The 15,089-nt window shown below is 34.7% G+C and overlaps 2 protein-coding genes across 2 annotated transcripts; one reads left to right on the top strand and one right to left on the bottom strand.

Annotated features, from left to right (window-relative positions):
* Window positions 1-34: 34 nt before the first annotated feature.
* ifnphi4 (interferon phi 4) lies at window positions 35-2,842 on the top strand. Its single transcript, XM_051914905.1, has 5 exons — window positions 35-554; window positions 1,818-1,895; window positions 1,986-2,129; window positions 2,216-2,293; window positions 2,376-2,842. Exons 1-5 carry the CDS (start codon window positions 294-296, stop codon window positions 2,466-2,468), a joined length of 654 nt encoding a protein of 217 aa, XP_051770865.1. The 5' UTR covers window positions 35-293; the 3' UTR covers window positions 2,469-2,842.
* Window positions 2,843-6,803: 3,961 nt separating this feature from the next.
* Window positions 6,804-14,657, bottom strand: cd79b (CD79b molecule, immunoglobulin-associated beta). The gene is made up of 5 exons (XM_051915348.1): window positions 14,453-14,657; window positions 13,693-13,989; window positions 13,487-13,605; window positions 11,730-11,783; window positions 6,804-8,018 (listed from the first exon to the last, which is right to left on the bottom strand). The coding sequence occupies exons 1-5, from the start codon at window positions 14,502-14,504 to the stop codon at window positions 7,914-7,916; spliced, it is 627 nt and encodes a 208-aa protein (XP_051771308.1). The 5' UTR covers window positions 14,505-14,657; the 3' UTR covers window positions 6,804-7,913.
* Between the last annotated feature and the right edge of the window lie 432 nt (window positions 14,658-15,089).

Here is a 15,089-nt window from a genome sequence, read left to right as displayed (position 1 = left end):
ATATATAAAAGGCAACACATTTAGTCTGAGTCCTACACTCTCTCTCTTTAAATGTTATTGTATTGTGCAGGCTACTTAACATTACTAATAATCCTTCTGTGGTGTTTATTCAAGTTTAATGTATTTGCGCTTGTTAATTAGATCATTTTATAGGAATTCTAATGAAACGCTCAACGCTCAACTCTCACACGAACACAAAAGCTATTGCGCAATATGTGGTTTACCTGCTCAGGTGTGTACCGTTTACAACTGGAAAGTGAAATTTCGATTCGGACGCTTAAAAGGAGGACAGAATGGAGGAGAAGACACAACATCATCCAACACAAGATCATCCAACACCAGCTAAGAACAACCGGAGTATTGAAACAGCAGCAGCAGCAGCGGCTCATCTACCTGTGGAATCAATCATCAGTGAGACTCGAGAAGACAACATGAATTTTCAGCTCCTCCTCCTTCTGTCAGTGTGCAGTGTCAGCTCTGTGCTGAGCTGCAGATGGATAAAACACAAGTTTCAGCATCATCATGGAATCTCTTTGGATCTGATCAAAACGATGGTGAGTGTTTTTCTACTTAAAGTATAACTTACAATTTTTAATTCATTTAAAAAAATAATTATTATTCATATACCTATATTTTATGGCTATTACTTCAGAGACTATGTAATATTTATATTTAAAAATTTACTGTAGGCCTATCATATTTAATACATGCCTCTAAAATACCAAAATGATCAAAATTTTGCTGAAAAACCTGTTGTACACAATCTTCACATGCCTTCTGTCGTCTGACTGATAGTTTACAAATCTAAGTCTTTTAGTATAAATTTAGAATGTGATACATATGTAAAATAAATGTAAGAATATCTTTAATATTGTTAATAATATTTGAAGATGAACACTGACTGGACTGAAGTAACTTATCAAATATGATCCATCAGGCTTTTGAGGAACGTTTATTTGTACTTCTGTCAATCATCAGTATTGTATTGCATTGCACTATATGATTTGCCTCCTAAAATTAACTATTGATCATAAAACTAATCATTTAAATATCATCTTACTAAGAAATATTATTAGGAGATCTAGAGTGACTACTGATATTTATATGCATTTTATGTAAGTAGTCTGATCACACTGATTTATATTACAAGCTATCAGAATTTCTTCTTAGTTTTTTGACCATGTTCTGTAAATAACAACTATACACCAACTTATATTTTTGCACAGTTTTGGCCTTTGAAATTATGTTGGGTTTTTTTCATCCTCATGTGTGATCTTCATATCCTCAATATGAGCCATATCAATGATACAAACATAAAAAACAACAATTTGTATTACTTATCACTGTAAAAAATTATTTTCATGATTTATCACAACATTTTTTATTTTCTCAAATCAACTTTAATAATTAATCTGGTTCAGATAACATAAAATTTTGAATTTCTGTTGATTAAACCAATCGCCTTCATTGTATTAACTCAAATTTTTAATTTTAATGAACTCAAAATTAAACTTTAAAACTAGGTAACTTACTTTTTTAAGTTAAACCAATATATATATATATATATATATATATATATAAAGAAATAGATTTTTGTCAGGCTTTACAGGGTTAAAGTGGTAAAACAAAAAATCAACTATACAGTGCCAAAAATATACATTTTTTCCCCCCATATTCATCTTAACCTAAAATGTCAACAATAACCAGATACAGTTGTAATAGCTAACTGGATGTTTAGTTCAGGTCAGCATTCAGATCTAAATCTGTTCATTTTGATCAAGATCTCTTCATTCAATCTGTTTCTGAATATTTTGTAGGGTGAGAAAATCCATAATGACCATGAGGACATCAACCCTATCCCATATGAGATGATCAATAACCACAGAAAAGCAGAGGTTAGTAAAAATGATTTTTCATAAAAGACCCTAACTTGTGCTGTTGATAATGAATCTATATTCACATATATCTATGTTTATTCTTCTCAGACTGAGAAGCAGATCCTGTTCGTCATTCAGGCTCTGGTAGAGATCGCTGGCCTCTTCGACGATGCCGTCGTCCCCTGGGACTCTACAAAATTGGATGATTTCTTAAACATCGTCCATACACAGATTGATGGACTCCGCTCATGTGTGAGTATATAGCATAGATATTTACATATACATAATGTCAGCAACAGTCAAGTCAGAGAAACTCATTCATTTCTTTCTGAATGCAGGGTGAATACAAGATGAAGAGGAACAAAAAGCTGCATCTTTATTTTGAAAGACTGAGACAAATGACGGAGTTGAACAAGGTGAGATTCTGAACCCTCAGCTGTGAATGTGGAAACACTCCTAGATCCTAATGGTGAACTAACTGTTGTATTACTCCTGCAGGAGGATGGAGGGAAAAGCTGGGAGATCGTCAGAAAACGGGTCATAAGTTTCATGAACCAGCTGGAGTTTTTCCCCTTCCTCACTCAGGTTTAATGGCGGGACCTCTGGAAGCTTCTCTCCATTGACAGAAGAACACAAAAGCCTTTCAGTGTTATTAATCAGTGTTTCCTCCTCTTTTTATAATGTTGTCTTACAGTAGATTGTTTTACATTTGAAAACGAGTTATATGTTTATTTATTGTTTTTTATTCTATTTTTAGACTATTTATTTATATTTAAGATATTACATTTTTATATTGTTATTTAGATTTATTATTTATTTTAATTTAAAATATTTTTATATAATATATTTTGCATAAAAGCTTTTATACTTATTTATTAATTTATTTATTAATGATCCTTTACTCTGGCTGTTTCGTTAATATGCAAAAATGCAGTGATGACATAAAAATATATATATTTTGTATTTCTGGCATTCAATAAAAACTTTTATATATTTATATATTTTGTGAATTTATTTATGAAACATAAAAAAGGGTTATAAATTCCTTTTAAAACGAAATGTTTTTCACTGTTTGTATGGTGCACAGCTTATTTTCAAATCTAAACATTTTAAAACTTGACGACTGTAAAAGGTTTGTTACAAAAGAAAAACTGGACATCATCCAATAAACGGCTAAAGATCTCTCTCTCACACACACACACACACACACACACACACACATTTTTTTTTGTAAATTGTGGGGACATTCCAAAGGCGTAATGGTTTTTATACTGTACAAACCGTATTTTCTATCGCCCTGCACTACCCCTACACCTAAACCTACCCATAACAGTAAACTGTGCACATTTTTACTTTCTCACAAAAACTCATTCTGTATGATTTATAAGCCTTTTGAAAAATGGGGACATGTGGTAATGTCCTCATAAGTCACCCTCTCCTTGTAATACCTATGTCATACCTATGTCATTATACAAATTTGTGTCCTGATATGTCACACACACACACACACACACACACACACACACACACACACACACACACACACCATTATGAATATGGATGACCATTTCCGCCATTTCAAAATTATGATGTTAAGTCGTAATTATAGTCAAAATTCTGAGATTAATCAAAATTATAACTTAAAAAGTTATGATTCTATGTTATGATGAAATTATGACTTTAAAGTTATGACATAATTGAGATTGTCTTAAAAAGTAGAAATTATGACTTTAAAAGTCAAAAATATGATTAAAAATCTAAATTATGAGATAAAAAAAATAAAAACTATGAGATAAAAAATCAAAAATATGACATAAAAAGTTTAAATTATGACTTTAAAAGTCACAATTATGACAGAATCGAAATTATGACATACTAATAATAACTACGTCATAATTTCTACTCATAATGATGACTTAGTATGTCATAACTTCTACTTTTCATCTCATAATTACTGTATGACTTAGTAGGCTATGTCATAATTAGGATATAGCCTAAAAAGTCAAAATTATGACTTAAAAAGTTGAAATTATGACATGAAAGGTTTGTCTTTTAAAGTCAAAATTATGACTTTAAAAGTCATTCACAAAAAGTCGACATTGTGACATACTGTCATAATTATGATGAAGTCAAAATTATACCTTTAAGGCCTGGTTTCACAGACAGAGCTTAAGCCAGGATTAGTCCTTAGTTCAATTAGGACATTTAGCTTTTATAACCTTACAATAGCACTCACTTATCTTAAAATATGTCAGTGTCATTGTTTTGTGTCAAGATGTTTTTTTTTTAATGGACATTTATAAAAGCTATTAAATAATTAAACTAATCCTGGCTTAATCAAAACCCTGTCTGTGAAATGGGCCTTAAAGTCATAATTATATAAAAAGTCGAAATATGACTTAAAAAGTCAAAATTAAAAGTCAATTATGAGACAAAAAGTCTAAATATAATTTTAAAAGTCTAAATTAAAAGTCAATTATGAGATAAAAAGTCGAAATGCACAATTAGCCTACCTAATAATTATGACTTTTAAGTCGTAATTTTGTCCTAGTATGTCATAATATCGACTTTTTATGTCATACTTATGACTTTTAAAGTAAACTTTTCATCACAGACGATCAAAATAACTTCTCATGATCTTTTCATGATTTATCAAAGCATGATTTTTTTTTTTTTCTTATGTGGCGGAAATAGGCTTCCATACTAAAGCACTTGCAGTTAGTTGCTAACTAGCTAGGAGACACACGTGACGTGACAAAAGAAAACAATTTTGAAGTCTGCATCCTCATGCAGCCTCTGAATTGGGACACAGGTAATACAGGTGCTGGTCATATAATTAGAATATTGTAAAAAAGTTCATTTTTTTATTGTAAATTATTTTAAAAAATGAAACTTTCATATATTCTAGATTCCCTACATGTAAAGTAAAACATTTCAAAAGGTTTTTTTTTTTTAAATTTGTTGATTAGAGCGTACAGCTAATGAAAGTCCAAAATCCAGTATCTCAAAATATTAGAATATTTACATTTGAGTTTCATTAAATGACCATCCCTACAGTATAAATTCCGGGTATCTTTTGTTCTTTGAAACCACACTAATGGGGAAGACTGCTGACTTGGCAATGGTCCAGGAGACAATCATTGACACCCTCCACAAAGAGAGTAAGTCACAGAAGGTCATTACTGAATGGGGTGGCTGTTTACAGAGTGATGTATAAAAGCATATTAAATGCAAAGTTGACTGGAAGGAAGAAATTGGGTAGGCAAAGGTGCACAAGCAACAGGGATGACCGCAAGCTTGAGAATACTGTCAAGTAAAGCCGATTCAAACACTTGGGAGAGCTTCACAATGAGTAGAATGAAGCCGGAGTCAGCGCATCAAGAGTCACCACACTCAGACATCTTCAGGAAAAGGACTACCAAGCCACTTCTGAACCAGAGACAACGTCAGAAGCATCTTACCTGGGCTAAGGAGAAAAAGAACTGGACAGTGAACAGTGGTCGAAAGTCCTCTTTTCAGATAAAAGTAAATTATGCATTTCATGTTGAAATCATGGTCCCAGAGTCTGAAGGAAGACTGGAGAGGCACAGAATCCAAGCTGCTTGAAGTCTAGTGTGAAGTTTCTGAAGTCAATAATGATTTGGGGGGGCCGTGACGTCTGCTGGTGTTGGTCCATTGTGTTTTATCAAGTGCAAAGTCAATGCAGCCATCTTCCAGGAGATTTTGGAGCACTTTATGCTTCCATCTGCTGACAAGCTTTATGGAGATGCTGATTTCCTTTTCCAGCAGGACTTTAGCACCTGCCCACAGTGCAAAAACCACTTCCAAGTGGTTTGCTGACCATGATATTACTGTGCTTTATTGGCCAGCCAATATGCCTGACCTGAATCTATGGGATATTTTCAAGAGAAAGATGAGAAACAGTCGATCCAACAATATACAGATGATCTGAAGGCTCAATAGTGCCTCAGTAGTGCCACAGGCTGATCACTTCCATGCCACACTTCACTGATGCAGTAATTTGTGCTAGGAGCAAGTCATTTGCTGTAATATGTCCTGCCGATCAAGTATTGAGTGCACAAAAGAACATACTTTAAAGAACTTGAACTTTTCTGTTTTGCAAATCCATTTTTTGATTGATCTTAGGAAATATTCTAATATTTTGAAATACTGGATTTTGGACTTTCATTAGCTGTACACTCTAATCATCAAAATTTAAAACTTTTGAAATGTTTTACTTTACATGTAGGGAATCTAGAATATATGAAAGTTTCATTTTTAAAAATAATTTATAATAAAAAAAATGAACTTTTTGATGATATTCTAATTATATGACCAGCACCTGTATGTAGGCCTATTGTAAAATCGGCTCAAAATATCAAACATGTCTGATATCCTCCGTCTGGATGTCATAGTCTAAAGATAAAAATCGGAGGCTGTGCGATTTTCTGTGAAATCTGTCAGTTCAAATCTACTGACTGGCTCTGACTTTCGGCAATTAGCCTAGCGTCGTCTAAATTGGAGCAAAATCTGAAGAAAAGTCGTGTGTATTCCGGCCTGAAAACGATTTTGACAGCTAGTTTGTCTGTATGGCCATAAGATGGCGCGCTTTTCCTCCCTACATCTCTTACATCACCTTAGAACACTGAAAGCTCTGCTAGTCTGTCTTTTTGTGTCAGTCAGTATGTGTCTCTTTTTGTATTTCTTAGATTCTCGCTTTCCATACTTATGTGTATTATCCTATCTCTCCATTTAAGTATGTAGGCCTACTTAATACATATATAGGGCTACTGTGGGTCCAAAATGTCCAAATGTGATGAAACCTCATTGAAAATCTGGGATTTTTTTCTGTTTATATAAACAGAAAGCTTTCTAACGGTTTAGGGTAAAATTCAAAACAAATACTGACATAAAATGAAGAACACGTTTAGGATTTTGTAATATTTTACTAGTCAAATAGCAAATTTGTGACATGTTAAAAATCCTTGTACACTACAGACGCTGTGCAGATGCTCTTTCATCACACTTGTAGAGTCCATATCAGATAGAATGCAAAGAAAATATAGCAAAAACGGGCCAAAAAAAGCTGCTTTGTGGAAAACACCTGATTTTCACATGCTTATTTTAACAGATATGAAGTGAAAGTAGACATTTCATTTGCAGGCCCCTATAAGCTCTGAGCAGTTCCTTACCACTAGTATTTTTATTTCCACATACACAGCACCTTCTCACAAATGCATAGCCAGAGCCAGTGCATTTATAAAACAAACACACTCAAAAAACTAGCACATAATACACAGTACATTAAAATATCAGTTAGTAAAATGAGTAATAAAGAAAACAAACAAGCAAACAACAATTAAAATAATGTATTACAACCCAGTTAACAAAAATATGTTCCAAGAACATTTTACTAACATTCTCATTAAGTTATGAAAATGTTATGTCTCAGAACGTTCAAAACGTCTGGGTTTTAAAAACGTTTTGTTATGTGAACGTTACAGAAAACATTGAATGATTTCATTTTGCAAGTATTATGGGATTGTTACATTTAAACGTTCTCTGAACCATCTGCAAAAAGTAGTTAGTAACATTTAATAAAAAAAAAAAACAGACTAATGTCCAAATAAATGTTTCAGAAAAACGTGTAAATAACTTTTTTGCAGTAATGTTTTGATAACATTATTAAAGACCATATAACTCTGAATGAACACTTACTGGAAGAATGTTTGAGAGAACCTTGCCACAACGTTCTGAGAACATTCCCTGTTATCTGGGAATGTCCTTGAATTATTGATATGTAAATGTGTAAATGTCACATCCTCAACAAAACTTATATAAACGGCATGGTTACTCCTACCAAGATAATAGTTTCATGCTTTCAAGTGAAATCGTTTTTAAACATACGCTCACACTCAGTGACATCATCAGTGTGCATACACAAACAGATCGTCAGTCGTGACAGTGGATTGAATGTAATCATTGTGTCTGGCGTCGAAGCTGATATCTGATGGATGTGTTTTTCCCTCACTCTCCTCACTCTTGGTCAGGGGACTCAACTTCCCATGCTGCATCTGTGGGCTGGGCGTAAGTAGAGATGTCCTCGTATATATCACCACCACATTGCTCAATTTCTAAACCCTGTACAGCACAGAGAGAAAGAACAGATGGATTTCAAAGAAATTTAAGAACATGTGATGTTGTCAAACTACTAAAGCAATAAGGCATGGGAAGCCATGCATTTCATTTATGAATTATTAACAATTTAATTTATTACAGTTTTTCTCGATTGCTAACACACTACTATAACTGATTCATTGGCACAATTTCCCAAACCATTCATTCAGTTCTCAAAACAAAGAGACATTTCTTAAAACATTTAAAGGGATAATTCACCCAAAAATGAAAATTCTGTCATTAATTACTCACCCTCATGTCGTTCCACACCTATAAGACTTTCGTTCATCTTCAGAACACAAATTAAGATATTTTTTATGAAATCTGAGAGTTTTCTGTCTCTCCATTGACAGCTACACAATTACCACTTTCAAGCCCCAGAAAGGTAGTAAAGACATCATTAAAGTAATCCATGTCACTCCAGTGGTTTAACCTCAATTTTATGAAGCGACACAAGTGCTTTATTTGCATAAAAAATGATAATTTACGAGAACGTTCACGAGAGCACCACGACGCATGCGTGTTGTGTTGGCGCAAGAGCAGATGTTGTTGCGTGAACGCTTGTTGGAGATTAAAATTTTGTAAATAAAGTGGTAAATTATTATTTTTTATGCAAACAAATCAATCGCGTCACTTCATAAATCACATGGATTACTTTAATGATGTCTTTATTACCTTTCTGGGGCTTGAAAGTGGTAGTTGTGTAGCTGTCAATGGAGAGACAGAAAACTCTCAGATTTCACCAAAATATCTTAATTTGTGTTCTGAAGATGAACGAAGGTCTTACGGGTTTGGAACGACATCGGTGAGTAATTAATGACAGAATTTTCATTTATGGGCGACTATCCCTTTAACACGTCATGTTTTCACAAACATTCCAATTTTCTCCAGTTTTTCTCCATGATTTCTGCAAAACTCTACACAAAACACCCTCATTTTACACAGGTTTAACCATGTTCTCATTCATAAAACACAAACACATAATATAATTAACTCAAGTGTCTCATTGTGCACTCAAATAGCACACATTTATCCATGAGTAAGCATGAGTTTTTCAACTGCTTACACACATTTTTAAAACTTTGCCTCTTTTTTCAAAACTTTACACACAAACCCAAGAATTGCACACGCAAAATGCAAAATGAAGCACTGCATTCAAAATATGACAAACAATGAAAAGCAAACATTTGTCTTACGTTGCAAACACCTTTGCCATAATATTCTATTTTTGGATATATCATATACACACAGTTATTCAAAACCTAAAGCTCTTCTTTCATGAGCTCCTATGTACATTTCTGTACAAGATTGAAAGTAATTGGCAGGGAGATGTTGAAAAATTCATGGTAAACATGAAAGCATGATTGAAACCAAACTATTTATATTTTTACTATAAGCATCTGTGGTTGTGAATACAGTATTACACAGTACAAAAGAAAAGAAATACATCAGCCATGTGTAGTTGGACAGAAACAATGGTTGTGTTTGAAAAAGCAAATCAAGATACTTCCTGTTAGATTTTTGTGTGTTACACAGAGAATTGTGTGTTGTGTTTTACAAAAAGTGTTTTATGAAATTGAAAACTGAGTTGAAGGCCGAAAATTAGTGTATGGTTTTGCAGATTTGGTGTGTGGCTCTGGTGTTTGTATAAATAGGAGCACAGCTGATTGTGTGCTTTAGAAAATGCACTGGAGAGAGAGCTGAAAGAATCATCTACAGGGGTTTTAACCTACTTACACATACAGTATAACTACAGTACACAGTAACAGTACTTGAGGGAAATGTCACTATTCTATGTACAGTAAACTGTAGAACATGTTGTACACCTCAAACTCGTGACTGTCAAATTTATTTGTAGCTATTAGTTTTACATGTACTGTATTTTTGCAGAACTGAGAAATGCAGAGAAAGTCTTTTGTCAGAAGACCAAGAAACTGCTATAATACTGTATACTGTAATGAAAGTTGCAGAGGATGCTTGATTTATTTACTTTTTACTGCACTGTAATTGACAGTATACTGTATTGTGTTGGATACCGAGTACATATTCAATTCTTTGGTATTTGAACTTTAGTGCTTTTCATCTACTGTAAGATTACTTTATAGTAGTATAATGAAAATGATTACATTGGTTGTATTTTACTGTATCTGCACTCTTTCATTTATGTTGTATACTATAATAGATATTGAGCTTTAAAATTATTCCTGAATCTCAATAAAAGGTTTCTGTTACAGTGTTATGAATTGATCTCATTAGTGTTCACTGGGCAGGAAAGTAGTCTGAGTATTTGTAGGTTTTCTGTGTCATCTGAGGCCAAAGTTTGATTCTGACAAATAAAATATTTGATTTAGATGTGACAGTTTGAGGTTTGTACACGTAGATATGTAGTTATGAGACTGTGTTTACAGTTGTGAGCAAATTGTTTCATGAATTGTGTTAGAAATTAAGCAAAACTTTAATCTAGACAGAATAAACTATTCTTCTTAGACCAGGAAAAAGGTCTATAATTCATTAGAGCTAGTTACTTTGTCTATTTTAATTCTGCCAAAGAAATTAATTCCAAGTGAAGCCTAAGCAGAAACAACTGTCAAGTGTTTCCTAACAACACACAGTGGTGTTAACAATGACTAAGATGGTGTACTCAAATTACTATGGATGGGAAAAAGTGCAATGCACAATATGGCGGAATAAGTGGTAAAGTCATTGCATCACTGCAGCTGCTTTTATAAGCTCCAGTTGCAATAGAAACTGTCAGAGTTTTGAAACGCGTGCTTATGACTGCACATGAGCATTGGCTGGTCCAGCATGAAAAATGCAGTTTTTTGTCATGACTTGAAACAAAATGTGTGAGAAAGTTGTTGTCATATTTCATTGGTGATTTCAAATATGAAATTTAATCATAAGCTTGGTCTACAGCTTTGGAGAATTTGATGTTTCCTCATGCACAGAGATAGGAGCTACACTTGCATGACTGAAATAGCTGCCTGAGAGGCGTTTCAAAGATGGCCGCCGAGTGAAATGACTTGCCTGAAAGGGACTTACAGTCAACAGAATGTCATAAGGTATATATGTGCTGTAAAACAAGTCAACAGTACAAACAAACAGTCTGTCTGACAAAGACCAAAGGAACTCTTGGAACGCTGCTCAGCCAATCAAATTTGAGGACCGAAACTTGAAAAGGTTAGAAATGTTCCTATAGACCTTATTCACAACAGTGCCATCTTTGATTTTTAACGGGAATGAAAGCGAGGCTGAGGAAAAGACATGCATCTCTTCAGTGGGTTGTACTGTTATTTAATGTGTTTTTGGATTGTTCTGCAGACAAAACACTGCAAAAATATCTTTTCAGTAGAAAAAAAACTGGAATATGTGATCTAGGAGCTTTATACAGCTTTTTACAATAGCGGATGCTATTGAAAACACAGTAAGTCTATCCCTTAGCCTCGCTTTCATATACTGTCATGGCACTGCTCTGAATAAGGTCTATTTGCTTTATAAAATCGTGTGTACAGCACAAACATAATTTCATGCATTGTCTATCACAACAGACCATGTGTGTTTTCACATCCTGTAGTGCATGCAACAATAGCTGCAGCACTCTGAGCTTAAAACCCGATCAACCGTAAACCAGCAAGATGACAGTAACAAGCTAACCGAATTAACCAAAACACTCACTTCATATATGTGATCATCCTCAGGTTCTTCATAATCCGCTTCTTCTTTCTTCCCCTGAAACAGAACACAATGGGAAACTGCTGTTAGTGCTTATTGATAACTGTACTACGGCAATAAAAAATTGGGGTAAAAAGTTGGTTAAACTTTATTTTGATGGTCCACACTACTTTGTAACTACATGTCAACTAGCAGTCATGAGAGTAGTACACTCTAAAAATCTTGGGTTATTTTTTCTACCCAAGTCCTGGGTTGAGCCTTTTGGGTCATTTTTTTGGGGTTATTTTTTCCAGATTTTGTGTTACTCAGCTCCTGGGTCAGACGTAATAACCCAGTGTTTGGGTAGGTTTTGTTTTACCCAGATCCTGGTCGATAACAACCCATGGGTTGAGTCATTTATCGCGGGCTTTTTGCGACCTCTTCAGGAGAGAGCAGTGCAGCTCCGTCAAATTGGTGCATGTCTTCGGTAAAATACAGGTTTGTGTACGTTTTATTTTATCTAAAAATTCGTTATAGTTCTGTATATCGTTTAATTTTATGGAAAGCAACATACAGGGGCGCGATGTGAGTCACCTAAACGAGTGTCGCATTGGTCTTTTCGCGTGATGGAAACGCTTGATGCCTCACATAAAATTGTACGATTTTATTCAAAAAGATACAGAATATAAATACTTAGAATGTTAAATATGTTCTCAGAATTGTACACTGATTGTTTATGTACAGGTTATGGAGTCAGTCACAGCATTTTTCGTCTATGAGTGAAACCAAAGACTATAGAATAACACAGGACGCGTCACTCGAATTGTTTTGAATGGGAGAAAGTGCAACGCGCAATATGGCGGAATAAGTCCCGCCTTCTAAATAAGAGCCAATCGCCGATTGGTAAAGTCATCGCGTCACTGCAGCGGCCGTTAGAAGCTCCGGCTTATAGAAACAGTCAGACGCGCGCCTCCGAAATAAGGCACAAGAGACGCGCATTTAGGACTGCGCATGCGCATTAGCTTGATCCAGCATGAAAAATACCGGCAAACAGCTTGGCAAACAGCTTTGGAGAATTTGATGTTCCCCATTCAAAGAGATAGGAGCTGCACTTGGATGCCCGAGAGGCGTTTCAAAGATGGCCGCTGAGTGAAATGACTTGTTAGGGACTTTGGTGAAACTCAGCGCCGAACGCGAGACATCAGCGCCGTTACGATGGAAACAGGACAACAGAGACTGGTAGATTACACTTGAATTTCTTCTAAATGTTTAGAGGATTTAAGTTCATCCGTAAACATTAATTCATGTATGAAGTAAAAGAGAAAATAAGCTAGAGTTATAGTAAAAAGGAATCAATCCATTGCTGGGTTAAATAAACAACTCAATTTGCTGGGTAAAATTAACCCAACATGTGTCCTGTTCTATAGCCTATTTACCTAGCCCTTGGATTGAAAACAACACACACTGAGTTGTTTTTAACCCAGTGTTTTTTAGAGTGTAGAGTCTGCTTAATATCTGCTAACAATGTATTTTGATGCTTCCCAAAAGACTTTCTATTGACTGCAAGTAACTTTGCAACTACATGCCAACTTATTATACTAACCCTAACAGTCTACTCATACTCTAATGCGAGTTAGTTGACATGTAGTTGCAAAGTTACTTATAGTAGAATGTCTAAAGTGGACTATCAAAAATAAAGTGTAGCTAAAAAGTAATGGATACCTCACACATTAAATACAACAAGTGCACAAAGCAATAGAGGAAGTTTGTGTGGCTCTTACCAGCCTGTAAAACTGAATCAGAGGAACAACAATGCACAAAATCAACAGAAAAGCCTGAAGGAAAATAATAACATCCTTGACTCTCGATCTCCGCAAGACAGCTTTGGGATCACTATATCCTGTGGAAGAAACAAAGAAATACAAATATGGTAAACAGGCTAGCGAAGAAAGAAAGTGAATGACATCAACAATAAATCAACACCTACTGGACACTTCTAGAGCAGTTCCCGGTCCATGAATTTTATTCAGTATGCAATAATAAATGCCACTGTCTTCAATCTCCACTTTCCTTATGGTAAGGGAGGCATTTCTTTGTTCAGTCTTCTCCTTTATAATTATTTTTTGGCTTTGGTTCTTGAGTAGATTGGAATCCTGGTCTTTGAACCACTCTACATTAGCCGGCAAAGACGGTTGAGACGACACACAGTATATTATCACACTGCGACCTGTCTTGACACCAAAAAATCGTGGCTTCTGGTACACGTGGATATTCTTTTCTTCAGCTGAAATTATGAGATGGATAAAGAGAAAATATATAAGACAGAACCGGTTTAATATCGCAAAGGTCATTTGCTGTAATTTATCAGCAGAAGTAAAAAACACGCTTGCCATTATCACTGAAAAGTATGTGCATCCCACATTATAACGGCTTATTTTTAAGTTCTGAGAAGGATATCTGGCAAATGCAAACTTGTTTTGATGCGGTGGGACTTCCTCTTTCACTCACAGATGGAAAGGAAGAACAACAACACTGAAAACAAGTCTAGGGCAACTGTAATATGCAAAATGTAATCATGCAACTTTTAAAGGTGAAACAAAAATCATATGAATTGGTGGTAAAGACCTGCTGTCCTAAAGAATTTCTCCCAGAACTTAAAAAGTGCACCAAAATGTAGCATTTAAGAGAGCAACATGTTTAAAAGTCAAACAAAAATGCAGTTTTTGATGTGTTGAACAGCCATTTACCTGAGAGGTAAATCAGTGCCATCACTGAACATCCCAGCAGGAGGTAATGCATGATTCTTGGTCCTGAAATGCACCTCTTCAAGAAAATGTAGAAGTCAGAACAGATCACATAGACAGAAGAGAAATAAGACAGCTACACCGAAGTACAGTCCTACATCTCTCAGAAGGGTGCAGGTTGTGAAGCTGTGAAGCTGTGATGATACAATTCCGTTTCAGAGAAACATGCAAATTGATACACTCATGCATTAAAATGTTAAGGAGCAAGTGAATCATCTCGATGCAAAATACATCAAGACTGATAAAGGCTACTTTACCATTTATGCACAAAGATGACTGAATGAAATACAAATGGAAATGTCAGCTGTTCATGCATCACTACACTGTAAGAAAAAAAACTGTTGAAATACAGATCCTGTCCTGACCAGTACATCACAAAAAAAATTTTTTACTGTCCATTTTTGTCTTGTTTTCCAGTACAAATATCTAAACATTCTTAAATCAAGATACTACAAAATTACTTAAGTCTTGTTTACTGAAAAAATGATCAAAATTAAGTGAAAATTAAGCTTAAAACAAGAAACATCTGCCAGTGAGGTAAGAAACATAATCTTGTTTTCCTTTTAAATTAGGTTTATGT

Source organism: Ctenopharyngodon idella, chromosome 12, assembly GCF_019924925.1.
Source record: "Ctenopharyngodon idella isolate HZGC_01 chromosome 12, HZGC01, whole genome shotgun sequence".
In the NCBI taxonomy this organism is placed as follows: Eukaryota; Metazoa; Chordata; class Actinopteri; order Cypriniformes; family Xenocyprididae; genus Ctenopharyngodon; species Ctenopharyngodon idella.
The sequence above is the reverse complement of the archived record's forward strand: the minus strand, read 5'-3'. Positions and strand labels throughout refer to the sequence as shown.

Bases quoted from the DNA above. Each gene is read 5' to 3' on its own strand.
- ifnphi4 (XM_051914905.1), top strand. From the start codon at position 294: ATGGAGGAGAAGACACAACATCATCCAACACAAGATCATCCAACACCA. The intron at 1,896-1,985 runs GTTAGTAAAAAT...TATTCTTCTCAG, and splicing joins ATAACCACAGAAAAGCAGAG to ACTGAGAAGCAGATCCTGTT. The intron at 2,130-2,215 runs GTGAGTATATAG...TTCTGAATGCAG, and splicing joins TTGATGGACTCCGCTCATGT to GGTGAATACAAGATGAAGAG.
- cd79b (XM_051915348.1), bottom strand. From the start codon at position 14,504: ATGCATTACCTCCTGCTGGGATGTTCAGTGATGGCACTGATTTACCTC. The intron at 13,990-14,452 runs GTAAATGGCTGT...TCATAATTTCAG, and splicing joins GGCACTGATTTACCTCTCAG to CTGAAGAAAAGAATATCCAC. The intron at 11,784-13,486 runs GTAAGAGCCACA...GTTCTGTTTCAG, and splicing joins TGATTCAGTTTTACAGGCTG to GGGAAGAAAGAAGAAGCGGA.